This window comes from Mustela putorius, unplaced genomic scaffold (genome assembly GCF_011764305.1).
Source record: "Mustela putorius furo isolate JIRA1106 unplaced genomic scaffold, ASM1176430v1.1 tig00537335_pilon_pilon_pilon, whole genome shotgun sequence".
NCBI lineage: Eukaryota > Metazoa > Chordata > Mammalia > Carnivora > Mustelidae > Mustela > Mustela putorius.
In genome coordinates, this window is record NW_025422457.1 from 439,247 (window position 1) to 466,474 (window position 27,228).

The 27,228-nt window shown below is 37.8% G+C and overlaps 1 protein-coding gene across 5 annotated transcripts in view; it reads left to right on the forward strand.

Moving 5' to 3' along the window:
• The window catches only part of CEP350 (centrosomal protein 350), a 150,193-nt gene extending 125,083 nt beyond the window's left edge, over positions 1-25,110 (forward strand). For all 5 annotated transcript variants that reach the window (XM_013064217.2, XM_045074331.1, XM_045074330.1 and 2 more), the window contains 7 exons: positions 1,104-1,240; positions 4,123-4,205; positions 5,617-7,613; positions 8,455-8,862; positions 8,964-9,110; positions 12,134-12,256; positions 23,623-25,110. In XM_013064217.2, the coding sequence (XP_012919671.1) occupies positions 1,104-1,240; positions 4,123-4,205; positions 5,617-7,613; positions 8,455-8,862; positions 8,964-9,110; positions 12,134-12,256; positions 23,623-23,787 (3,060 nt within the window). In that variant the 3' untranslated portion in view covers positions 23,788-25,110. The remainder of the gene's footprint in view (positions 1-1,103; positions 1,241-4,122; positions 4,206-5,616; positions 7,614-8,454; positions 8,863-8,963; positions 9,111-12,133; positions 12,257-23,622) is intronic.
• Positions 25,111-27,228: the final 2,118 nt, after the last annotated feature.

Here is a 27,228-nt window from a genome sequence, read left to right on the forward strand (position 1 = left end):
GTATAGGGTGGAGCCCAGGATTTAAAAGCACTAATTTAGGTAATGAGGAACCATTGAAAATTAAATGAAATATGCTTAGATTGAAAGGTGTTTCTCAAAAATGTTCATTAATGGCTGTGTCAGCCAGGAAGACCTCTAGAGAAGAGCCATAGCATCCACATCATCCACCATTTTATGAAATGGTTTACGGAGAAAAGAAATATCTGTATTTAGGTTTTAGAATTATAGGATATGATGGAGAAATACATAATAGATAGCATTTCATATAAAATCCTTTAGATTTTATTTAATCGCAGATGTAGTAAATCAACTACATTCATGTAAGTATAGCTTTCAGATCAGAATTCAGAGGAAGGTAATATGGATAGTGCAAGTTGTAAAAGTAGGGATTTTAGGCCAAGTTTTAGGGATCTGTAGCAATTGAAAAGCATCTGTAGGTTCCATTTAGTCTTAATATTTATTGACAGCCGATTTGGGGCCACACATTGAGTTGGTACTGAACGTTCAGTACAGAGAACAAATAAAGAGAATAAAGGGAACAGCTGTAGTCTCAGCTAATGATGTAAAAGTAGGAATTTTAGGCCAGAAAGTTAAGAAATATAGTAGATGAAGGGCTTCCCTTAGATTTCGTCCAAATTAGGATTATACACTAGTGATAATGGATAGGAATGGCTGGTAACATTTTTTGTAATTCTGAGCTATCCTATTCTTAACCACACCCTTCCTTCTTCCTCAGGATTTGTATTCCCAAGTATTCCTAAGGATTTGTATTCCCAAAAAGGTGCCATTTAACTCAGCATCATGGCTAAACTTCTTAAAAATAACATGGAAGTATTAGGACAGCCTTTAAAGAATAATTACCTGATCAGCTAAAGAAGTTTTTTAATGTGGCAGAACCTGAATTATTGGTTCATAGGTATTAAATTTCTGTAGAGTGGTGACTGTCATTTCCTGATTGATTTAGGACACTGGTAACCAGGAGGAAGATTTTTACAGTACATCTTCTCTATTTGAATATTTTACTGTAAAATGTACTACTTTCTAATTTAAAATAGTTTTTTAAAAATTCTGTATAGTGACTCCTCTGATTTTTCTAAACTTAGTCATATGATGAATTCATTAAGAAAACTGAAGCAGAGCTTAGCCGAGATTTGGAAACATCACCAACAGCCAAGCCTCAGATTAAAACGCTCTCCTCAGCTTCTGAAAAACCCAAGATCAAGCCCCTTCCATTACACAGGTAGAAATTTGTGATAACTTATCTATATTCTGCCCTGTTTGAGAAGTTTGTGTAAAGCATAAAGAAAGACTTTTAGTAAAACTATCTTTTAAGTAACTGTCAAATTGTAGAAGTAAAAATATTGGTTTAATGTTTTCACTGATTTATGTATGATACAGTCACAAATCAAATGTATAATAAGGTACAGATTTAAAAATATATTTTGAATTCTGAAATCTGGTGGTTGCAATGAAAATAATATCCTCCATTGTTGCTAGTAGTAGCATTGTAAGTCGATACAGACCTTTTAAAAAGCAGTTTGCCAGTGTTTCAAAAGTAAAAGACAATCTGTAAATTTTGACTCAGTGATTCCAATTCTGAATATCTAACTTGAGAAAATACGGGCTATTAGAAGTCTCTATGTGCATGAATATGTTTATCATAGCATCCTTTATCTTAATACAACACATTGGAAGCAATCTTTATGTCCAAAAATTGGTGACTAGCCCAGTAAATTATGGTTCTTTCCAGGGATAGAATATTATGCAACCAGTTAATGCAAATACAGAAGATACTAAGTAGTGACGCTCGAGTACATAAGATCGTGCATTTAAAAAGTCAGGTTGCAATATTTAAAATAAATTTTAAACAGTGACTGGGGGTAGACAGTCAGTGGGGACTGACAGATTGGGGCATTTCAGAGAGAAAGGCTTGCATGAATGACCAAAAGCAGTAAGGAATTTGGCATATCATAGAAGTTGAGCATATTCAGATGTTGCTAAAGCTAGAAGAGACTGGAAAAAAAGAAACCAAACTCTAAGACCTTGAACTCACTCATTCTTAGTAATTTCTATTGCACTTTTCTGAAGAGGTGAAGATTTTGAAGGTTTTTAAAGAAAATGTTTAGGGATTTTTTTTGTCTGTTACAGAAGTAATGTAGACTCAATATCATTAATTTCACATTACCTGAGTTTGAATCCTGGTTCCAATACCAGCTAGCTCTTTAGTTTTGTCAGGCAAGTTATTTAATCTGTCTGTGCTTCGGGTTTTTTTAATAGGGATTTATATCCCTATAATAACATGACTAATTAACTTGTTATGAGAGTTAAAAGACTTAACTTAGAACAGAGCTTAGCATAAATTAACACTATGTATTAGTTACTATTATTATTATTTGTTATTATTAGAATACTGAGAGAAGCAGTAAAAAGAAGAAAAGTTTAAATTATATACCCAACTACCTGAAAATTGCAAATGTCAACAATATGTCTTATGCTTAGATTTTATTTATGTTTTTCCATTATATTATAAACTGTAAATCTTATTTTTAGATTTCTACATAATACGCTATTACATGCTTTATAGTTTTATTAACTAGGCTATTGGAGGATTTTAACAAGAGAATGATGCGGTCACACAGAGAGATCTTTCTGATTATAACTACTCTGTGAAGGAAAGATAGGAAAGAGTAAGCTTAGAAGCAAGGAGAACAGGAGTCTAAGCCAGGCCTCAAATAAAAAGTGGTTATAAGAACAGAGATAGGAGATAAATTTAGAAATATTCAAGAAGTGGGGGGCGTTAGGCTGGCTCAGAGAGCAGAGCGTGCAGCTCTTCATCTCAGGTTTGCAAGTTTGAGCCCAGCATTAGGGGTAGAGTTTACTTAAAAAAAAAAAAAAAAGAATTCTTAAAATTTCTTTTCTTTTCTTTTCTTTTCTTTTCTTTTCTTTTTTTTTTTTAAGAATTTATTTATTTATTTGACAGAGACAGATCACAAGTAGGCAGAGAGGCAGGCAGAGAGAGAGGAGGAAGCAGGCTCCCTGCTGAGCAGAGAGCCCGATGCGGGACTCATGACCTGAGCCGAAGGCAGTGGCTTAACCCACTGAGCCACTCAGGCGCCCCTATTCTTAAAATTTCTTAAGAAACATTTAAGAAGTAGACTTGACTAATTAAAGTGCTAGATAGTGAAGCAGGAGAAATGTAGAATGACTCCCAGGTTTTCTCTTAAGTAGTTGGTTGGGTCAAAGTTCCATTCACCTAAATGGAAAAATCAGATGTTCTTTTGTGGGAAGCTTATGATTTTGGTTTTAGAATACTAATTGTGAGGTGCCCATAGTTCACCTGAGGGAAATTATCCAGGAAAGATATCAGGGTGAGATATATGGGGATGGTCAGCTAAAGATGGTGGTTGAAACCACAAATAAAACAATATCACCCAAAGAAGATATACATTCAGAGAAAATAAGAGTGATCCAAGTACTAAACATGATAAAATAGCATTTAAATGCTTTATAAGAGACAAAAGTAGAAGGCAAATACTGTGACTTCACAAATAAAGAGAAAGCGAGAAAATGAAGAAGGTAGCTAGCTCTTCCTGTTAACTTAAAGAATAAGAGAAGACAACAGCAGGATGTGGAAGGATGAAGAATTGAGGGTCAAAATTTTGAGACTCATAGCATCCTTATAAGCTAAGGGGGAAAAATCTCCAGGTTGAAGGGCCAAAGATTATAGGAAAGAGAATGTGTATAATTGAGAAGTACCATTATTGAGACTGTGGAACTGTGTGAGATTTTAGGAAGAAAGAGATTCAAATAATCAGCTTTGAATAAGGGTGAAAGACATCCCTTTTTCTTTCTTGCAGATGGGAAGAAAGGCTAGGAATATAGATGTATTTGTAGGTGGGAAGTTTGGCAGTAAGAAAGTTCATGCTGGTGGTCTCTGTCTCACTGAAAGAAGCAGGATTATCTAGTCAGAGTGATAAGGGCCAGAAACAGGCTTAATGAAGTGACGGAGCAGGACACCTCCTGTGAAGGAGAAATTGTTGTCTAAGACTTGACTGCTTTTTGTTACCAGTTATTATAGTATCAGCAGTACATTTATTTCTACTCATTAATTTTCTGTTTCAGATCTGAAACAGCAAAGAACTGGAAATCACTAACAGAGTCAGAACGCTCCAGAGGATCACTGGAGTCCATTGCTGAACACGTTGGTATGTAATTAGAAAAAATAATTGTGCTTTGTCTAGTAGACTAAGGATTTATCCAAGTGCCTACACAACTCTACCTCTACAGCTTTTTGATTGAAAAATAAATTTCTTAAAGATAATAATTATTGAAGTTTTAAGTTACTTTGGTATTTTAAAGTGATTTATTCATTATATATAAATTTTGTGAATAAGTCTTTATTGTCCCAAATTTGTGATAAAAAGTGGAGCATAAAGACATTAATCTAAAATGGGTAAGTGGGGCACCTGGGTGGCTCAGTGGGTTAAGCCGCTGCCTTCGGCTCAGGTCATGATCTCAGGGTCCTGGGATCGAGGCCCACATCGGGCTCTCTGCTCAGCAGGGAGCCTGCTTCCCTCTCTCTCTCTCGGCTTGCCTCTCCATCTACTTGTGATTTCTCTCTGTCAAATAAATAAATAAAATCTTAAAAAAAATAAAAAAATAAAATGAGTAAGTGTATCATTGGCAGCATTAATCAGATTTTATAACTGAGTATATATTTTTTAGCCTATACTGTTGTTCAGAGTTAAGTGGTCATATATATTTTTTTCAACTTAATCAAAAGAAAGGTAAGAATTACTGAAAATAAAGTACAATTCAATGAGAAAATAAAACTGGTGCATAAAAAAGCCTACTTACAGTCAAAGACAAAATAGAGATTTGAATTAAAAACTTTTAATTCTTAGTTTGTTAGCTCGTCACATCTTTTTTTTTTTCTTCTGCAATTTTAGCTCTTAAAATGCTATTTTTGGGGTGCCTGGGATTGAGCTCCACATTGGGCTGTGTGCTCAGCAGGGAGTCTGCTTAAGGATTGTCTCTCTCTCTGCTCCTCCCCCAACTTGAGTTTTCTCTCTCTCGCTCTCGCTCTTCTCCCCACATAAATAAATCTTTATTTAAAAATGCTGTATTTGCAGAAAGTTTTCTTTTTTCTTGTGTTTTTTTTTTTTTTTTACATCTGAGAGCTTAGTTGAAGTCTCCAGGAAAATCCATTCTTCTCGAAGTATATATAGAAATATATTTGTCCTTCCTTCATTGTTTTTCTATATGAAATATGTATGTAATATCCATTGTACAATTCTGGTTTTGCATGACTTCAGGATGATCGTGCAAATCAGTGTCTTCATAAACTTAGAGCCATTTTTCTTCAGTTTATAAGTTAAGATTTTTAAGAAATTATTTCAGACTTTAAATTTTCAGTCATTCTAAATGTTCTGGTTATTGTTGGTACAATATGTTCTCTTAAAGGAAAAATTTACTTTTATAGTAACCAAAACAGGTGATAGTTATTAACCAGAGTTTTTTCCTCATCAAGATTTGGCTTTTATTTAGCCTTTGATTCTAGACGTTGAAAGATTATAATTAAATCATTTTGATAATGATTTTTTCTTTTCCTTTAAGATGCTGCATTGGCAGGTTCTGAGAGATTGGTATCAGAAAGGTCTTTATCTGCATATGCAAAGAGAGTGATTGAATTGGATAGACAGACAGAAGAGCATTTTCATACTTCATCTCCAATTCTTAGATCATCAAGGAGAACCAGAGCAGAATCTGGAGATTCTCTAGAAAATGTACCTTCATTATCTCTTCTCAAAGAATTGAATGTCCCTAATAGAATTCTGGATGTGTCAGATGCCCAAGAAGACTCTAGTCAAAAATCAGAAATACAAGAAGTAGACTATACAAAACTGGAGGCGAGTGTGATTGAAGATGCCTGTTCGAAACAATCCGGGAAGTCTGATGTCTTACTGAAACTAGACCTGGAACAGGGAGATTCATCAGAAATTCTTTCAAGGAAAGATGTTCCTTTAGATTCTGTAAATGTTCAGAAAAACTTAGTTAGATTAGCCATTGAAAATCTTCATAGAAAGGAGCTGAAAGAGAAAGAGTCACATCCAGATACGGATCATAGTCCGAACATCCAATCAGAAAAAGACATTCCGGAGCAAAAGAATATAAAGGAAAGGGACTTGTCTTTGTTAGAACATCTTTTTGCTCCTAAAGAAATACCATATTCTGAAGATTTTGAAGTGTCTTCTTTTAAGAAAGACATTTCAGCTGAATTGTACAAAGATGACTTCCAGGTGTCACCTTTGTTGTCACTCAGGAAAGACTCTCAGTCTTGCAGAGACAAATCACAGCCAACTGGGAACTCTACAAGTAGAGCCATTAGCTTTGGCAGTGATGATGAAATCAGTGAGTGCCTCAGTGAGAAAAGCCTTTCTGTTCATAGCAGTATCCACTCAGAGAGGCTGTTGGAACTCAAGTCCCCTACTGAGCTTATGAAAAGCAAGGAGCGCGGTGATGTAGAGCATGAGCAGGGAGTTATGGAATCCCCTTCCTTCATTTCAGTTTCTGTGGCAGATGAGTTACATAATTTCCACATTGGTGATAGGGTGTTGATTGGCAATGTTCAGCCAGGAACTCTTCGATTCAAAGGTGTGACTAGTTTTGCTAAAGGATTTTGGGCTGGAGTGGAGTTGGATAAAGCTGAAGGAAATAACAATGGAACATATGACGGCATTGTATACTTTGTGTGCAAAGAGAAACATGGTATTTTTGCTCCTCCTCAAAAAATATCTCACATTCCAGAAAACTTTGAGGACTATGTAGACATAAATGAAGATGAAGAGTCTTACTCAGAGGGACAGTATCAGTACTGTAATCACGAACAGAAAGATAGAGTGGATTCAAAGTCTGATAGAGAAAAGGAAGCAGCTAAGTATTTTGATGAGAACTCTCTACCTAGTATGCATGATATAGAAGCCTCACTTGAAAGAAGCCTTACAATAGAAACAGACAACATTCAGGACATTTCTGGGGTACTTGAAACCCATGTTCACCAGCAGTCTTTGGTGGATTCACCGATCTGCTCAAAGGAAAACAAAGACCTTGTTTCTCCTGCCACAGAAAAGGTTTCCATTGCTGTAGAAGGTGATATTTTAGATAATAACTTCTCCGAAGAGTTCAAGAAGCAACAGCAGTTTACAGAAAAGGAAGAGAACCTATATCCCGAGGTGTCAGAAAAGCTTTCTACTCCGCTTCTGGATCTTTTAACGAGAGAAAAGAACCAATTGGAAGCCCAGCTGAGGTCATCACAAAGTGAGGGGGAAAAGTCAAAGCAACAGCTAGAAAAAGTCAGCTTACTGACAGATAGTTTACTAACAGTCTTTGTGAAGGACACGGTCAGTCAACTACAAGAAATCAAAAAAGCTAGGAATGAGAAAATCCAGCTTAGCAATCAGGAGCTTCTTGACGATGATCAAAAGAAAGTACCACCCCAAGCCCTATCCCCAAATCTTGAGGAACAGTCATCAAGTGATCCAGCTTGCTTCTTAAGGTCTGAATTGGAAGATGAAAAAGAAGAGATTTCTTCACCAGATATATGCCCCAGACCTGTAAGTATTTTATCTAGACAGAATGTCAATTGACTTTATCTTTGTAGCACATTTTAATTCTGTAGCTACTGATAGGTTTTTTTGTGATGTGTTATTTATTAGATAAAAATCATGTACTAGTTCTTAAAGGCCTTGTTGCTGTTTTTCTGTCTGAAGTATAATTGTCCTCTGTTATGTCATGAGTGGTCACTATAGGGTTGTCACAAACACTAGCAGCTTTACGCTGGATTGGTGACCCTCAGGTGCTCTCCACAGGTTAGAGTCCCTTCCAGATTCACTGAACAGATTTATTCCATGGAGCTTCCTAGTGGTTCTCAATCCAGTTCCTTTTTTGTCTATGAATTTATTTGTCTACGTAGCTACTCAGTTACCCTGTGGATATTACCAGTTGTGATGTTGATTCTGGTAAAACTGAAATATATCCACTATGACATATACTCAGACCGTCAGCTTACTTAGGTTGCCCATGGACAGTTGAACAAAAGTAATGATTTTGAGTAACTTGAGCCAGATAATCAGAAAAGGTGAGAAATTTCCTATAAGATTTCCATACCCCACAGACAAAAGAGTCCCTCAGAAACAAAATAATGATGATTCAAAAAAAAAAAAGCAATCAATAAACATTTTATAAATTTCAGTTTATCTTATGTAAGCACAATTATGGGATATAGAATATTTTTTTCTTAAAATTGTTGATTAGTAGTCACCATAATGTTTTGCTTATAGGGAAAGAATAAAATATAAATAATATATTCGGTTTATCTTTTAAAAAAAAACAAACCCAAATGAGTGATCTGAGGTCACTAAATGGTGCTCTATTTGAATGGTTCCATTTCTGTAGGAGAGTCCAGTATTTGGTGCCAGTGGGCAGGAAGAACTTGCGAAGAGACTTGCCGAACTTGAGATCAGCCGGGAGTTCCTGAGCGTGTTAGGAGATGATCAAGACTGGTTTGATGAAGACTTTGGTTTGAGCTCTTCTCACAAGATCCCCAAAAATAAGGCAGAAGAAACAATTGTACCTTTAATGGCAGAACCTAAAAGAGCTCCCCAGAAACCATGTGAAACACTATTGGCAGTCCCACATACTACAGAGGAAGTAGAAATTCTTGTACATAATGCAGCAGAAGAACTCTGGAAATGGAAAGAATTAGGTCATGATCTTCATAGCATTAGCATTCCTACAAAACTGCTTGGCTGTGCCAGTAAGGGTCTAGATTTAGAAAGCACTAGTAAAAGGGTCTACAAACAGGTATGTAACGTGGAAGGATAATTTTAATTTTTAAATTTATCTCCATTGTCTGAAATTTGGATTCTTAGCCATTTTGATTTGTTTTATTTTTCTCTATCAAGGCGGTTTTTGACTTAACAAAAGAGATTTTTGAGGAAATATTTGCAGAGGATCCCAACTTAAATCAGCCTGTCTGGATGAAGCCATGTAGGATCAACTCCAGTTATTTCCGACGAGTGAAAAACCCAAATAACCTTGATGAAATCAAGGTAACCTGCCAACTAGAAAGTATCTCCTTTGTTTGACTTGCTCTTCATTTATGCAGATCTATAAATGCCATAAAAGGAGGTACCCTTTTGTGTTATTCGCCCTCTGTCCTCAAGGCCTGTCGCATAGGAGGTATTAAATAAATGTTTGTTGATTCATTGAATCCATAAGCAGTGGAGGGATGGGGGAGAGGGAATCTTGAATCCTCAGGATTTTGCAAAGCGTAATTTGAACAGTCATTTCCTATACATACATAGTTTATAATACTTAAGAAAAAATTAGGAAATAGAGAGATAACTTACTGTGATTCATTGGAGTTTTAGGTGAAGTTTTTGGCAATTTAGAGATAGGTATTCTAGGAATATACCTGAAAACTTGTCATATATCAAACATGCCAGCCCTAGACAGATGTTAACCTTTTCATCTTTGATTTTGGAGGTTTCGAATTAGTAATGTGGCTTTGAAATATGTGGGATAGTAATATGATATATAAAATATAGTATTTGTTTCTAAGAAGTCCCTGAAAAGATTAAGCCCTGAAGTTACAGTGACTCCCAACAAGACTTTAGAGTCACATTGGTAGAAATCTCTGCCTGTTCACATGTTTCTTTAATATATCAAAGGTTATATTTCCAGTTCAGTGCCTCTCAAATGGTAATGTGAATATGACTCATCTGGAGATTTTGTTAAAATGGGGATTCTTACTCAGCAGGTCTGGAGTAGGACACAAGATTCTATGTTTTTAACAGGCTCCTGAGTGATGCGAATTCTGTTGACCCTAGAACCACTCTGAGTAGCAAGGCTCTGGAGTTGTGTTTTCCAGACTTTATTTGATCACGGGAAGCTCATTTTCCCTATAGCTAGCATACCTCTAACTATAGTTGATCCTTGAACATCATCGGTGGTTAGGGATTCCAACCCCCTACTCAACTGAAAATCTTAGAGCACCTGGGTGGCTCAGTTGGTTAAGCAACTGAAAATCTTTAGCTACCAGAATAGCCTACCAGAAAGCTTACCAATAACATAATTAACACATATTTTGTATATATATAATATACTGTATTCTTAAAGTAAGCTGGGGAAAAGAAATGTTACTAAGAAAATCTTAAGGAAGAGAAAATACATTTATGGTACTGTTAATGTATTCAGTGAAAAAAATCCATGTATACATGGACCCACACAGTTCAAACCCATGTTGTTCAGGGGTTCCCTGTACTCATCTTACTGCTGGATTTTCTTAGTCATTGAGGAGTGTATGTGGTCTATTAAAATACAGTAGAGGCGCCTGGGTGGCTCAGTGGGTTAAAGCCTCTGCCTTCGGCTCAGGTCATAATCCCAGGGTCCTGGGATCGAGCCCCGCATCAGGCTCTCTGCTCAGCAGGAAGCCTGCTTCTCCCCCTCCTCTCTCTCTGCCTGCCTGTCTGCCTACTTGTGATCTCTGTCTGTCAAATAAATAAAAATATTTTTTAAAAAATACAGTAAAGAACATACACAATATTCTAATATATAATGTGGAAGCATTGCCTAAGCAGTTGAGTCTTTTTTTTATTCAAATATAATTAACATATAACATCATGTTATACAGCTGTACAACGTAGTGATTTGATATTTGTATCTGTTATGAAAAGGTCACCATAACAAGTCTAGCTAACATCCATCATCACATATTGTTTCAAATTTTTTTGTGTGATAAAAAATTTTAAGATCTGCTGTTGCTGCAACTTATAAATATACAATACAGTATTAACTATAGAGAGCTTTTAAAAATATTTTGTACACATAGAACATCAACAGATGTTTATGAGATACAATGTATGCTTACATCAAAGTTTGGCAAGCTATGGCCCACAGATCAAATGCAGCCTCCCACCTGTTTCGATAAATGACGTTTCATTGGACCACAGCCACACCCAGTTGTTTCAATATTGTCTATGGCTGCCTTCCTGCTAGAACAGCAGGGTTGAGTAGTTGTGACAGGGACTACAATGGCTCACAAAGCCTAAAATTTTTATAGTCTGGCCCTTTACTGAAGTTTGCTGACCCTAGCTTAAATTGAAATAAGTAGTACCCCCCCAAAAAAAGTTTTCAAAGATTAATTTGATTCATAAAAAAAAAAAAAAGACTTTACAATTATTTTCAACTTTGAGAAATAGAGTATCAGAACCTCCTGGGGAGCTTTTTCAAAATGCTGGTGTACTGCATTCTTTCAGCCCTCCAAAGTTGCTACATCCTTGAGAGAGAGGGGACACATTGGTTCGAGAATCTTCTCAAATGATTCTGAATCATAAATATATCTTATTCCCCATTAGGAACATTGTTTTTTAACAGAACAACCATAAAAAGTAGTAAAAACCCAAATTATTTTGTTAATAACAGAGAACAAATAAGTTGAAATAAGATACAAAATATATATATCAACAGTCATCAGAATGCATATATCTTTATAACACACAATAATGATACCCACCAATTTCAATATTGAAATGGCATTTTGTAAAGTTTTTTTAAGGGTGATAGTTTAAATATTGATACTAAAATTATCATGCTTTTTATACTGAAGTGTTGATTAGTATTTTTTTAATTCAACATACTCAGTCATGTTGCTTCAAAATAACTGTCCTAGCCAAAGCCTGTACTTTGCTCACATGGCATTGTTTCCAACATTTATTTGGGATTTTTTCAGGTGCAGAGATTTAGTTTATGCTTCCTTTAGTAGTTTTGCCAGCTTGAAGTTAGCTGATGGTGGGTTCTTGGGTAGAGGGAACTCTAAAGTGATTTTTCTTTGCAGATTCATCAGTGAGTTTTACTTTTGTGTGTTGTGTAAAAACAAAAATTATTTAAGTGAATAAAGTATGAGCATTTGGAATGCTTTTGTCTTCAAAATGCTAAGTAGAACAGTAAATGGAAGAACTTGTTGTGATTTTTTTATTATAAATGTCATATTCTTAGCATACATCTCTATTATGAGCGCTAATTCCCAGGAACTTGGTTGGTTGTGTTTCATTCCGTCCTCTTATTTTCACAGAACTTCATAGCCACAGAAGTACTCAAGTTGTTTAGTCTTAAAAAGGAGCCAAACCACAAAACAGATTGGCAGAAAATGATGAAATTTGGAAGAAAGAAAAGAGATCGAGTGGATCATATCCTGGTCAGTGCATATAACTGAAATATTTTTATTTTTATTATCTCTTCTAAAATCGAGATGTATTTAGAGTCTAAAAAGAAAGGGAAGGGGGCACCTGGGTAGCTCAGTAGGTTAAGTGTCCAGCTCTTGGTTTTTCTGCTCAGGTCATGGCCTCGCAATTGTGGGGTCGAGCCCAATGTCAGGCTCTGTGCTCAGTGTGAAGTCGCTTCAGATTCTCTCTCCCTCTCTTTCTCATTCACCTTCTCTCTCAATAAAAAGATACCAGTGTAGATTCTGAGTCCAGATTACCTGAATTTAAATCCCTTTTCTGCCACCTACCTGGTGCGTAATCTTGGACAAATTGTCTAACCTCTTTATGTCTCATTTCCCTGTCTGCAATCTACCAGTACAATTATTAAAGAGGATTAAATGGATGTATAGAAGAGTTCCCTGTATATAACTCAGTAAATATTAGTTGTTACCATTTTGTCATCATTACTATCCAGAACGTTAGCTGGATGGTATTTATTCCATTTTGAGATATATTTTTTTAGCATTAGAAAAATGTTTATCAAGGTGTTTTGGCTTGGTGGGTTAAGCACCTGACTCTTGATCTCAACTCAGGGCTTAATCTCAGGGTTGTAAATTCAAGCCCTGCATTAGGCTCCAGGCTCAGCCTTTAAAAAAGAAAAGAAAAGAAAACTGTGTGTCAAACAAAATAGAAAGAAAAAGGAAAGGAAGAAAAGTCTTTCTTCCATAAAAGAACATTAACTAATTGCAAACTTTAGGAAACTCGTTACTTCATTCAGGTTTTATCTCCTAACATTTTCATTCTGGACTTTCTATCTTGTTTATATTTATATTCATGTAATGAAAACGGGTGTAATACTTAAATTAACCCGTTTTCCCCAAGTATATGCCTTCCCATTGCTTCATTTGCTCAATAACAGCTACACTAAGTAAACATTTATTTAGTGTTTTATAGCTTACCATTCCTTTTCAGGCTTTTTTCATGCATGAAAAGAGTGACAAACTATAAAACATAGTAATTATATGAGGACTCCTGTTATTCTGTTTTATAAATGAGGAAGTTTAGACTCAAAGATACTAAATGACTTGTCCAGCAAATGAGAGCCAAGATTTTAACCAACTAGTTCTTTGTAGATCCTTGCATCTCAAGAATAGGAACTTGTTCTCCTATTTCAACAGTGGCTTAAAGTTTGAGCTGTGGTTAATTTCCATAATTTTACTTCCAGCACTTCTTTAGTAATTAAGAAAGCATATCAGAGGCACCTGGGTGGCTCAGTTGGTTAAGTGTCTGCCTTCGGCTCACGTTATGAGCTCAGAATCCTCGAGTTAGCCCCGCTTGGGGCTCCCTGCTCAGTGGGGAGTCAGCTTGCCCTTCTCCGTCTGCCCCTCCCCCTGCTACTGCTCTGTCTGTCATTCAAATAAATAAATAGATAAATAAATTCTTTAAAAAAAAAAAAGATTTTATTTACTTGAGAAAGAACACAAGTGGTGGATGGGGGAGGGGCACAAGGAGAGGGAGAGGCAGACTCCCTGCTGGGCACAGACCCGGACCTGGGGCTTGATCCCAGGACATGACCTGAGCCAAAGGCAGACACCAACTGAACCACCCAGGTGCCCCTCAAATAAATAAAATCTTTTAAAAAAAGACGAAAAAACTATGTGAAGAAACATTCATTTAGGGCGCAGTTGTTAAGCAACTGCCTTCGGCTCAGGCCATGATCCCAGGGTCCTGGGATTGAACCCTACATCAGTCTCCCTGCTCAGCAGGAAGCCTGCTTCTCCCTCTCCCATTCCCCTTGCTTGTGTTTCCTCTCTCACTATGTCTCTCTCTCTGTCAAATTAATAAATAAAATCTTTAAAAAAAAAAAAAAGAAAGAAAGAAAGAAAGAGAGGGGTGCTTGGGTGGCTCGGTTGTTAAGCTTCTGCCTTCAGCTCTTGGTATCGAGCCTTGCATCAGGTACTCTCTCGGCAGGAAGCCTGCTTCCCCCTCTCCCACTCCCCCTGCTTGTCTTCCCTCTCTTGTTGGTCTCTCTCTGTCAAATAAATAAATAAAATCTTTTAAAAAAAAAAAAGAAAGAAACATTCATTTTCCTTCTATCAGTTAAACTGATCACATCCTCTATAAATCATCTCAGTGTACACATTGGAGTGGAGAACTGTGCTGAAGGACTGATGTGACAGTAGTAAGCAAGACAGGAGTAGAGCCTACCTTCATGGCTTTTTGCTGCCAGAAACTAGCCATTGATACATAATTTACACACGTGTGTAATTCTAAATTAAAAGATAAAAATAGAGGAATGGGAGCTGTTGTAAAAGCATAAACCAGAGGAAACTGATCTAATGAGGATGGTCAAGGCAGGCTTCCCTGAGGACATTTGATCTGAGATCTTCAAGATGAATAAGCATCACCTGAATTCTAAGGTAGAAGAACAGTTCAGGGGGAGCAAACCACATTCGCCAAGCCCTGAAATGAGGAGGAGCATGATTTGAGCTGAAATATTAGTGGTGGGAGGTGACAGGAGATAAAACTGGAGAGGTAGAGTCTGTATTCTCCAGTGCTTTGTAAGCCATGTTATGGATTTTGGATCTTATTGTAAAAACAAGGAGTTTAAGAAAGAAAAATTACAAGATCAGATTTCCAGTTTTAAAAATGCTGGGAGAGGGGCGCCTGGGTGGCTTCAGTGGGTTAAGCCGCTGCCTTCGGCTCAGGTCATGATCTCGGGGTCCCGGGATCGAGTCCCGCATCGGGCTCTCTGCTCTGCAGGGAGCCTGCTTCCTCCTCTCTCTCTCTGCCTCTCTGCCTACTTGTGATCTCTGTCTGTCAAATAAATAAATAAAATCTTTAAAAAAAAAAAAACACTGTTAAAAATGCTGGGAGAGTGGGGCGCCTGGGTTAAGTATTTGACTCTTGATTGCAGCTCAGGTCATGATCTGACCATGAACTCTTGACCAGAGTTGTGGGATCGAGCCCCGTGTCAGGCTCACTGCTCGGTAGGGAAATGGCTTGATTCTCTCTTTCCTTCTCCTTCTGCCCCTCCCCCCAAATAAAAATAAATAAATCTTAAAAATAAATCTTAAAAATGTATCTATGTCTACTATCTATATCTCTACCTCCCCAAGGAGATGCTTCAAAAGAACTAAGTGTGTGGTGGAAAACAGACCTGCTAGATATATATTATATAGAATATATATAGAATATAGAATATTCTATATATATAATTATGTATGTATATAACTATAATATATAAGCTAGATATAGCTTATATGGTGAAGGTGGCTGTTTTTTAAAGCAGACCTTCTTAGCTAAGTTTCTTTTGAGTATGTGTCAAAGTAAATGAGGAAACTAGCATCGTGTGCCAGTTGAAAATGACACGGAGAATGAGGCCCTACTGCACATGGCCTCTAGCTAGTTACAAACAGCTTTGCCTTCACACGGTTATAGAAATGTCTTCTTAATAGTGAAAGGATTAAATACACTGAAGCGGGAGGCAGCAATATGGAGGTATCTTCTAACTTGAATTATTAATCAGAAGTGACAAGTAATGTATCTCACAAGTGAACAGTAAGTAAATTGGTTTGTGGCTCTGTGTTAGATGTACCAAACACTATACTGTCTTTGGACAGCAGAGGCTTCCAATGGTGCCAGATAGGGTCACTTAAAAAGTAACATCTGTCTCTCTAGCAGTTCTCAGAAAATTCTCAAATAAAAAAAATTACTTTTTATTGTATAAGATTATTATAGCTTGGGTGAGGGTGACATCTGTATATAACAATTCAAGAGATTTCAGAGTTGGGAAATAGGAACACATATATTAAGTGAATATCTCCTTTGCTGGTCATAAAATACTTTTCACCTTCCTACAGAGAGACCCGGGCCTATGTAACTTGTTTCAAGAGTTTTTCCCCCACTCTTCTTAATATGCAGTTAAATGGTACTGCTAGCTCCTTGAGTTAATTATTAATACTAAATAAACTTCCCTCCCACAGTTAGACTCAGCCAGCCTCACATTTGGAGATCTTGTTGTTTTTGCACTTCAGAGAGATTGAGATTCAAAACAACAGTTCTTTTAAAAGATTTACTTATTTTAGAGAGAGAGAGAGAGAGAGAGCACACATCGCACATGCCAGCATGGGAGGAGGGCCAGAAGCAGAGGGAGAGAGAAACTTAAGCAGACTCCGTGTGGAGTGCTGAGCCTGTGCAGGGCTGGATCTCAGGATCGGACCTGAGCAGAAACCATGAGCCAGCTGCTTAACCAACTGTGCCACCAAGGCACCCCTCAAAACAATATTTTATAACATGTGAACCAAAAATTCTTCCCTTAGTACAAAAGAAGAATCATGTTTATTATAAAATAATCAAGATTATTTTAGAAAATTTAGAAAATACTGATAAAAGAAAATCATGATAATCTCACCATCTAGATAACTTTTAATATTGTGATGTATGGTCTTATTTAGACAAAGAATTTTTTTAAACAAATGAGATCATCTCTTTATTGTGATCTGATTCTTTTTTCTTAATAAAAAAAATGAACATTTTTTTTATCTTGTCACAAGTGGTCCTCTATTTTATATCACTTTTAATAACTTTATACCAGTTTATTTTCCTAGAAATACAGTAATCCATTGAATGGATGTACCATTATTTAACCAGTCAATAATTTTTTTTGCTCTTTTAAACAGTTTTGTAATAAACACCTTGCAGCATGAGATCTTTGTACTTATTTCCAGTGATTTCCTTAAGATAAACTCCTAGAAATAGAATTGCTGATTAAAAGTATATGCAGAATATTAAGGCTTTTGTATGTGTGGTCAAATTCTTCTCCAAAAGGGTTGTACCGATTATACATACTCACTAGCACGATAAGTGGAGGTTCTCGGCTTTGCCAGTACTGTTTACCGATTTTCAAATCTTTACCAAAAGAATGAGCTCATTCTGCTCTAATTGTGTCATTAACATGGTTAATTTTTTACCTGTTTATTGGCTATTCTAAATCTCTTGCATGTTTAGTATGTGTGCTGTCGAAACAGGCACTCTTTTGCGTGTTTAATCATGAAATATTTCAAAATTCAAAAACAGGACAGAAATCGGTTTCTGCATCCCCCTCTTTAATTTAGTCCAGTTTCTGTCTTCCTAAAGTACATACTTGGAATTAGTTCATTAATCTCACTTACTTAATGTAAGGTCTTTGTCTGCAAATGCTTTATTTCCGCTCTTACTCTTGGATTACAGTTTACATAAATATTGAATTCTAGGATGATAGTTCTTTTACTTCAGCAATTTGAAAGTACTTTTTTATTGTAATCTGACATCTGTTGTTGGTCTTGAGAAATCTGCCGACAGTCCTTTACGGGGAATCTGTCATTTCTTCTTGGTTTCTGTTGGAAGATTCTTGTGTGTTCATTTTACAGTTTCTCTGGATATGTCTAGATGTGGATTTCTTTTTTTTCCTGCTTTGGACTCACTGTGCTTATTAAATCTGTGGATTCATATCTTTACTGAATTCTGGAAAATTCTTAGCTATTGTCTCTTAGAATGTTTCCTCTCCCCAAGTCTCCAGTTCCTTGTGGCACTTTTCTGGACATACCTTTGGCCCTGTTCTCTCTTTCATCACTCTTAATTCCTCCACTAAGTAGATGTAACAATTGCTGCTTTTTAAAATTCCTGTTTGTCCCAGTACTTAAGATTTTCCTCTTTTCTCAAGATTTCTTTATGCATTACCAATATTTTTTGTTCTATTTTATCCAGTATTTCTGTGTTTATATAAGAGGTTTTTTGCATTATCTTACTCTACTGTTTGCTGCCGGTGCTGGTGGTGGTGGTTTGTTTCAATGTACTATGGGAGTTTCTCAAATTTTATTTCTAAGTAATATTTGGATATAATTTAAAAGAGCAGGAGAAGACAGAGGTTAATATTTTGGTCAGCCCAATACTATAGGTAAAATCTTTTCTTTTAAAATTGATGGGTTTTATTGTTCTTCTATATGGCTTAGCAGTTAAGAGCAAGATCTGTGGAATCAGACCTCTTGTAAGGTTCCAAACTTGTCTCTACCACTTATTAACAATGTGACTTAGGTAAGTCTTCATCTCCTTGGTCTCAGTCTCCCCATCTGTAGCGTGGCAGCCTCAGAGAGTTGTTGCAACGACCAAATGAGGTACTCTGTGTCCTAAGTGGCATAGAGGAAGCTCTTAAAAGTACTAGGTATTATTAATATAATCATTTGTATTGATATACAACCATTTTCTTACTTGTTCCTTACCCTCCCGCCTGCAAACAGCCAGAGTCTAAATTATGTCAGTTAGAACTTGGGTCAGAAATTTGACTTGGTGCTAACTATGAAGATAATGGGTTTAAGTTGTGAAAAGGCCATCTTTTTATTAAAAATGTACATGCCCTGTAAAAATCTGCCACCTGTGCCTGGTCTAGCATTCTTAATAAAAGCACTTTGATTCAGAACAAGGAGACACTGTCACTTCCACCTAAAGAACCAAACAATATTAGTAGATTTAAATCCCAGAATGTTGTGGCTCCATCTTTCTATATTAGGTCATATAATATGTCAGCCATATTGTCAGGTTTTTTTTGGTACAATTTTCTAACCAATTCCAGTATTTTCTTTCATCTCGCTGGTTCATCAACATGCAGTCCTGTGTGATAAAAGAAAAGATTATTAGCACAGAATTAAATCATGTAAAAACAGTTTAATTGGAAAAGGCACTCTGATGTGTGTAAGCATAAATACTGTGCTTCACAGCAGTTAAGAAAGAACTAGAGGAAACTCTTCACATAGCTGCCTGTTAAAGCATTATTGAAAAGGATTCCAGCAGCCCCTGTGGCCAGTTCAGATTAATCCAGTTGGTTATTTCTTAAACATCTGCTGTGTGCCAAGTGTGATACTCTGGGCACTGGGAATACACGAGTGAAACAAAGCAGACAAAATGCAGGGAGCTTTCATTGTACTGAGGAAGACAGATACATAAAATAAGTTAAATATATAGAGGCAATAAGGGAATATTGGGGGTGGCAGTTGTTTAGAGAATGGCTGGGGGAGGTCTTGCCGAGAAGATGACACTTGTTTAAAGGACGGAGGGAAACAAAGTGAGCCAAGCACTCATCTAGGGGAAGAACATTCTGGGAACCATAAATAGGGCCGTGATGAGGAGGAACCAACAAAGGAGATGAGAAAGGAGCAGCCAGTGAGGTAGAAGAAAGCCAGGAGAGTGTGGGGTCTTGGAAGCCAGGTGAAAGCGTTTCCAGGAGGAAGGAGGAATTAACTGCATGGCTATAGCTAATTGGTCAGGTAAAATAAGAACTGAGGATTTACCGTGGCATTTAGCAATACGTAGGTCTTGACTGATCTTAACATTAATGTGAGTAATCTGGGATGTGTGAGGTCAACGCTGGGTTTCAGTAGCTTTCAAGAGGGAATGAGAGATTAGTGAGAGCAAAAGTGGGTATTTCAAAGGCGGTTTTTTTTGGTAAAGTGAAAGATGGAGGGGGTGATGGTGACAAGGTAGGGGTCTTGTAGCTTGAAAGAAATATGCTCACAGGAAAAATTCGCTAGAGACAATGGGATGATGCAGAGGAGCGCGGAGGGGCTGCGGGAGCGGCGTTCCTGCGGCGGCGCGGGCCGTGTCTGCACCGCGGGCGGGTGCCCTCCGACGGAACCTTAGCACTTGTGACGCGATAGACTTCTGTGTTCAGCGTTTCATGATACACAGTTGCTTCCTCCGAATGAACATGCAGAATAATTTAGGGACTCTTAATCCCAGCTCAGGTCTTGATCTCGGGGTGGTGAGTTCAGGCCCTACACTGGGCTCCACATGGGGCATGGAGCCTACTTAAAAACAGAGAGAGAGAGAAAGAAAATGTGTAATTGAGCTGTCCTTGCTCGGACCGGGAAGGTCCCTAATCAGTCTAACTATCCATGTATCTGTGGCATTATTTGAGGTGAGTAAAATATAAAGAATGTTTTTTGGACAGAAAGGCCTCCATTAGCCAAAGTAAGAAATCTTTCCTTCAGCTCCAGTTCCCACTCACTGTCCCGTTACCACTTCACAAGGACATCGATGAGTTTGTAACTTAGGTGAGCTAAGAATATGTCAGACTATTCTTAACCATGCATCCTCAAAGTGTGTATGTGTGGAATGAATGACAAGAAGTTAGACCAACTTTTGTATATCCTTTATACACAGTAGCCTTGGAAAATCTCTCTCCTGTAGGTAGAATTGCATTTAAAGGACAAATCCTGGAGTGAAAGCATCCAGCTAATGACTGACTCTCCTGTACAGCCTAAGATCTGATAAGGTGCGAGGTAGATAGCTCTTGAGTTTCTGCTTACTGTTGGAAAGTTCTTTCTCATAGTAAGCCTAAAAAGGTTTTAATATAACTAATTGGAACTTATTTCCACAGCTCTGGGGGTTTTATAATAATTTTAATTCTTTCTTGATGCCTTTGAGGCAGCTCCCATGTTCTTCTAAGTCTTTCCTTCCCTGTTAAATGTTGGTATTCTGTGCTCTTGTCTGATAGTATTTTTAAGTTCCTTCAACATTTTCATCTTAACTTTTTTCAGTGTCCCCCTTTAGATACCATGCTCAGATTAACCATGTGATACTTGATCTATTGATTTATTAGTGCAGTCATATAGCCTCCTCTCTTTTTCCGTTAATGCAACTTATAACCACATTTGTTTTTTGACTATATGAGTTTCATGAGACTCAGAAAAACTTGGGAAAACCTCAAAACCAGAGGGCTTTTGTAGTTATTGGGGGGCCCAAGTACAGGACCTTATTCTTTTCTTCCATCATCTTGTTAAATTTGGCCCTTTGTTTCAAACTACCAATACATTTTTTAAATTTTTTTTATTTTTTTATACACATATAATGTATTATGAGCCCCAGGGGTACAGGTCTGTGAATCGCCAGGTTTACACACTTCACAGCAATCACCATAGCACATACCCTCCCCAATGTCCAAAATACCAATACATTTTTGAGTGCGTTCTTCCAACATAGTTCTCTCTCTCAACCTTGATTACTTCTAAAATTCATCCAAGTCATGGCCAAAAATGATGAACTGGATACAGCTTTTTAGCACTCATTAAAAAAATCCATATGCCAGATATTTAACCCATTCTATTTACACTGTCCTTGTCACTGGGAAACAGAGAGTACAGTTTTGCCGAATAATGAAATACCAGCAAGATGGATTGGGAGCACTGAGGAAAAAGCTCCTGAGTCTTTCAGTCAGAAACTTCCTTGTAGGTTGGTGGTAATTTTGTCCTTTAATCAAAAAAGCACAAATCCATTTCACTGACCTATTTCTGCTTCCCCGTCCTGTCTGCAAGGATATGGTGGAAGACCCGGCCCTATGCTTGCTGAAATCTGGCCACATTTCTTTCCTACCCGCCTCATACCCTGTCAAAATAAAAGAAAATGAAGTTAGACTTTTTAATGTAATGTAATTACATTAGACTAAAATTACATTAGTCTAAAATTAGACTTTTTAATGTAATGTACTTATATGCTATATATTAACTTAGCATGCGTATATGATGCGTGGGTAAGAGCAAGGGAAGTGTGGGATAAGACAGAAGAGGCTTCAGGACCCAGAACGGAAGAAGATGGAGGCACATCGGCAGGCCGTGAGAACCCCTTGATTGCTACATTTGCAGTTCGAAGTTGGGCTTTGTGCTTTTGGATGGCCAAAGCAAAACGGAAAGCATGATGTTGGTCCTCACCAGCTGAGAGAAAAGCGGTTCTTGCTCTGAGGAGGAGCAAAGCTTTTGCTAAACCTCACATGGCACAGTGAGGCCCATCGTCTGCGCGCCGAGACCGCGGATCTTGTCCCAAGCCTGTATGCTCCTGTGAGACCACCACCGATTTCGTCAGGACGGTGCTTCCTGAATCTTGTCAGTGGGGAGGAATTTGCTCAAAGAAAAGGTTTAATGTTAAAGGCAGAGAAAACCTCTAAAAAGGAAAGCCGGGCAACTTTGGACAAAATTCATGGGGATAGTAAAGCTTTGGGGGACAACCCTGTTAGCTTTCCCAGAACACGGTTCTCCCTCAAAACTGAGAAGTGTGAGAAGTGTGGCATTAGGCTGTTGCTTACAGCATCCTTCAGGAGAGCATCACCAGTTCCTTGGTAGGTTAATAACATTCCTTACACAGCCATACAGAATGATTCTTTGATCAAATAAATATAGAAACTCTGAATTAAACAAGTTTCTTTACTGGTGGACTTCTATTTAATAAGCTGATGTACAAGGTGAACCTCCCAGGTCGGGTTTTCTGAAACGTTATTTGGCCACGGAGCCCTTTTTGGTGGCATATCTGTTCATGGATCATAAGTTAGGGAACAAAGGAAATGGCTATTTGGCAAATCCTTCAAACACCCGCCTCCCCCAGAGAGCATGAGGCAGCCACCGTGTCATGTATTTGTCATCCCTGGCCAGGGGCACCTGTCGAACAAGGCTGTTCTTCCTTCTCCTGTTCTCAGACCCCAGGGCCACGGGCTCGCTCTCTCTCCTCCAAGAGTTTTCTCATTTACTCCTAACAGGAAGCAGAGTACTGTTCCCGTCTTTGCTTCCTCTACCTTTTTCAAGATGAGACTATGATCAGGGCAAGCCCGGCATTTGTGGTCACGTGGCTTTTTCGCCAAGTTAGACTTCTGGTTAGAGACCCTCTGTTGCTGCAGTTTGACTTCACTGAATTCCTCACTAGATTGGGGTTTACAGTCCACTTTCTGCTCCTGGCCTCTGTGCCACACACAGTCTCATTGTGTTCTGTACATCTCTTACGTGTTTTTACAAGCAGTCTTTAGAAATTATAAACAAGCAAAAAATCTTGGACAAATAAAATCATAAACAAACAACAATGTATTTTTAAAATACTCTAATGAATATTTAAACTTCATTCATTTATTTATAATACTCTAGAATCACATTCAGTGTTTTCTTTGGATATATGCATTTTATATTTGTAAATCCATATATCTAATAATTTACATGCTTCTCTCCCCCTTAAATCTTTACACATGTTCGCCTATATTGTCATAGACAACAATATGCTTGTAAACCTTAATATCTATAAAATGCTGGAATATTGTCAGATTCCATTTTGACAGGTTTGAAGCCACTTTTATTCGTCAGTTGAGTCTTTTCAAACTTCTTGCAATTTTAAAAGGGGTAGTGATAATCATATAAACTACCTTTTTCTCTGATTGCCTTGGGCTGTATTCTCATGGGAATGGGATGGAAATATGATTAATATGAATTATACAATGATAATATCAATACAGTCAGTTTCCTAGCTTTTATGTGACAGTAATTTTCTAACCTTCCTGTTCTCTAAATCCTAGGTCCAGGAGCTCCATGAGGAGGAGGCACAGTGGGTGAACTATGACGAGGATGAGTTGTGTGTGAAGATGCAGCTAGCCGACGGGATCTTTGAGACCTTGATCAGAGATACTATTGATGTTCTGAATCAGATCACTGAGAAACAGGGGAGAATGCTACTTGTGTGACATCTTGCAAATAAACCGAACACTGAGTGCTAACATGAGTCCTGGGCCTTTCTGCCTCCTGATACACACCCCATCTCCATCATAGCAAGAGTGCTTCTGGACTTGTTACCTTTCCTTAAAGACTGCTGGTTCGGAGTTCATGGGACAGTGCGGTGTATCTGGTAGGACAGCCTTTGCCTTTAGAGACTGTCTGCTGGATTAGTTGGTGATTTTCGGTGGGCAGGGCTGCACTCCTGATGTTGACACACAGTATAATCCTCCACCTCTTGTTACCACCCCTACTGGGTCTCAGATGCGGGCTGAAAACACCAGACTTACCTCTTAGCTGAGACGAGGCTAACACTTCGTTGAGTCTGAAGTCGGGCAGGAGAGGTATATAGAATTCTGTGTCCTACCATTTTTTGAAAAGTAACCCTGGTCTACACCATGAAAGTCATAAATGGACATTATAGTCTCCAAACAGTATTAAACCCCTCACCACTTCCAAATAGGCAAGTCTAAGAACGTGTGCCTATTTCACATTCTGGAATTCATTTCAGTTCTTTTTGAAGACCATTTTCTTCCATTACTGCAGTTGAGAAGCACCAAGTGGACTGTCGAGTTAACAGAAATCCATGGTAGCCCTGCTTTCTGAGCACCATCTAAAGAATTTAAACCTTTGCGTTATTTTTAGTTTTCTCTGTTTGGGCATGAGAACGAAGAATGCCCCCCACTGAAGACTGGACCCAAAGGACAGATGCAGGGCTGGTTCTTCTACCCCTTCTTCTCTCCCTGCACTTTTCTTATTCCTTCTGAACCTCTACCAGCTGCTCCTAGAGTCACAGATCTCAGGACCATCTCAGGCATCCAGGCATGGCAGAAGTGGAAATCATTCATTTTGGCCTTCAAACTTTCAACTCCCATCTCTCCCCAAGAAGTCAGAGACGCTGTTACTTGAATGATTTAGGAAATGAGTGTGTGCACCAAAGACAAAAAGATATTGTCTATTGTTTGTGTGCTTGTTCTACGCGATGGAACATTTTAAAATTTATTCTGAGATCAATTATTAAGTTGAAAATGTGTGTCCCTATTCAGAAGTGAAAGATTCTTCTTGTAATAGTAAAACTTCCGTCTTGAAGCTTCTGTGGTTCTTAGTCTTTTGCACAGGAAATCTACGGTTTTAACAAACCCATACACATATCGAAGAAGGCAGTTTAATTCCGTGAAAAGAAGATGAGCTTTTCCAAGATCACCTGCTGTAGCAGGAATGGAATAAGCTATTTCAAGACACTGTAAAACTCAGTTCTGCCTCTCTTGCATCACTGCTTCTCACAACTATTACCTGTACCTGAAAACAAATACAGAGACTCCAGCTGCTGCATTAGAGCATATGTGATGCTCTCTGGGACCTCAGTACCCTGCCTTCTTGACTGGTTTCTCTTAATCAGTCCTGTCCTTCTTCAAGTAATCTAGAAGAATGTGGAAAATCTTAGGCGTGAATGTAAATGCCTTAATATTGAAGGTCCTGATTAGAAGCATGATATAATAAGACATCCATCCACTGGATTCATTTTTGCAAATATCCTGGAATGTAATAGCTTCAAAATATGTTAGAAAAACCCCAAAGATGGTATAATCTTTAAGTGTGCACGTTCGTTCATTTCTGCAACTTTCCTCCCAACCTGCCTTTGCGTCTCAGATGTTTCACTATGCACACTGCCATTCCGCCTTGGTTTCATCTTGTCATTATGAGAAACTTACCGAAATAATCATTGGAATATTTGCATTTTGCACAATGACTGGTATGATAGCTCTTGACGAATAAGGAAAGCACTGAAATGTGGTGATTGGGTCTCGGGAAATGCACAGATTGATGCATTGCCAGCATTTCTTCTGGGCTTTTGCTGTTGAGCTCTAGTCTTGTAGCCATAATGAGCAGATCGACTAAGAGAAGCTAGGGTTTCTTGGGGTTATTAACCAGTAGTGTGGAGATGTTGTTTTCACGTTGGCCAGGGAAAAGCAAAGGCCTTTCTTTTTAGTTCGTGTTACTTGGAAGACAGAAAAACATCTTGTCTACACCCTCTGGCTGTTTGTAGGATTACATTGTCCTTATGATACTGAAACTTTACAGCTGCTATAAATTTTTTATAAGTGAATATGAAAATAATATAATAGGAATATAGGTTGTTTTTCTACATTCTCATTATTTGGACCTAAATCAATTTTTAATAAGAAGATTAATCTTTACTCTTTATGACATTATGATTCCAGAAAAGGAAAAAAAAAAAGATTTAATTAAGTGTGTAGAGTCGGGTCTCCAGACTTGGGGTTCTGTAGTGAGGATATGGCTGGGACCACATATTGGCCCCCGCCGCGTGCTCCCACCGTCTCCTGTCTTCAGAATCCCGGGCTTTGGCCGAGAGGCAGCAGTCGGTCCGTCTTACTCCTTGTTAGAAATGGTCGTCCGTAGGTTGGTAGCAGCAAACAGAGGAATCTATAATTAGCAGATTTCTTATTATTTTAACTATTGGATAGAATTGAAAAGATGTTTAGTGTTAGCATTAGGACTGGTGACGGTGGATCCCCAGCCACTCGTTCCATACTGGGATCTTTTTAATCAAGCTCTGCCTCTTAACCAAGAATCTAAATACTCCCTCTTTCTAATCTTTGTTCCTTCTCCCCACGCTCCCATCCTCTTCCACCTTCTTCATAATTCCTCTAAGAAGAAGATCTTTGCATCAGCAGTAATATCTTTTAGAATAGCACTATCAGAATTTAGTAGTAAACCAACATAGAGGCTTCAGATTTCGTTCTGAGTCCAAAATAATTTGTGCTACCCGGGGTGCTGACCTCTGGGTTAAACAAGTACAGGGTATAGATTCCCTCTTCAGGTCTAAACAGGAATTTTTATTCTAGGGAAAAGTGGGAAGAGCTCAAAAGTAGTTAATAAGGAAGGTAATTGGTTTTTCTTTTACCCAAAAGAAAAGAAAATTCCTTCTGTGACTACTGGTCTCTGAGAAATTATCTTTCAAAAGAGATTTCATGCTCATAAGAGTGTTGTGGCCTATTGATAAAAACAATTTTGTTCACTTTCTTGTCTTGAAAAAAGTGGCCTTAGCTTTTTGCAATACTTGAATAAAGTGTGTCCTCGCACAGCATTAGAGACTCATAACTTTTCTGCAAGAAGTTCAAACTTAACATCTTCTTTTACTACCTTAAGAATACTAGTGAAGAAAACATTAATTCAAAGAGCAAATGATAGAAACTACAATGATGTTTAATGCAAATTGTAGGAATTTACATGTTTACAAATCATCTTGAACTGGTTGTGCAGCAATTCAATAAAATATCTTTGTATTATAAAAATGTGAAGAAAACAATGTAAACTGATGTAAAGGAGGTACTGTCATTTTAACCTATCTGTGTTTAATAGCTTTTCCTTCCGGACTTTGCAAAGCCTTC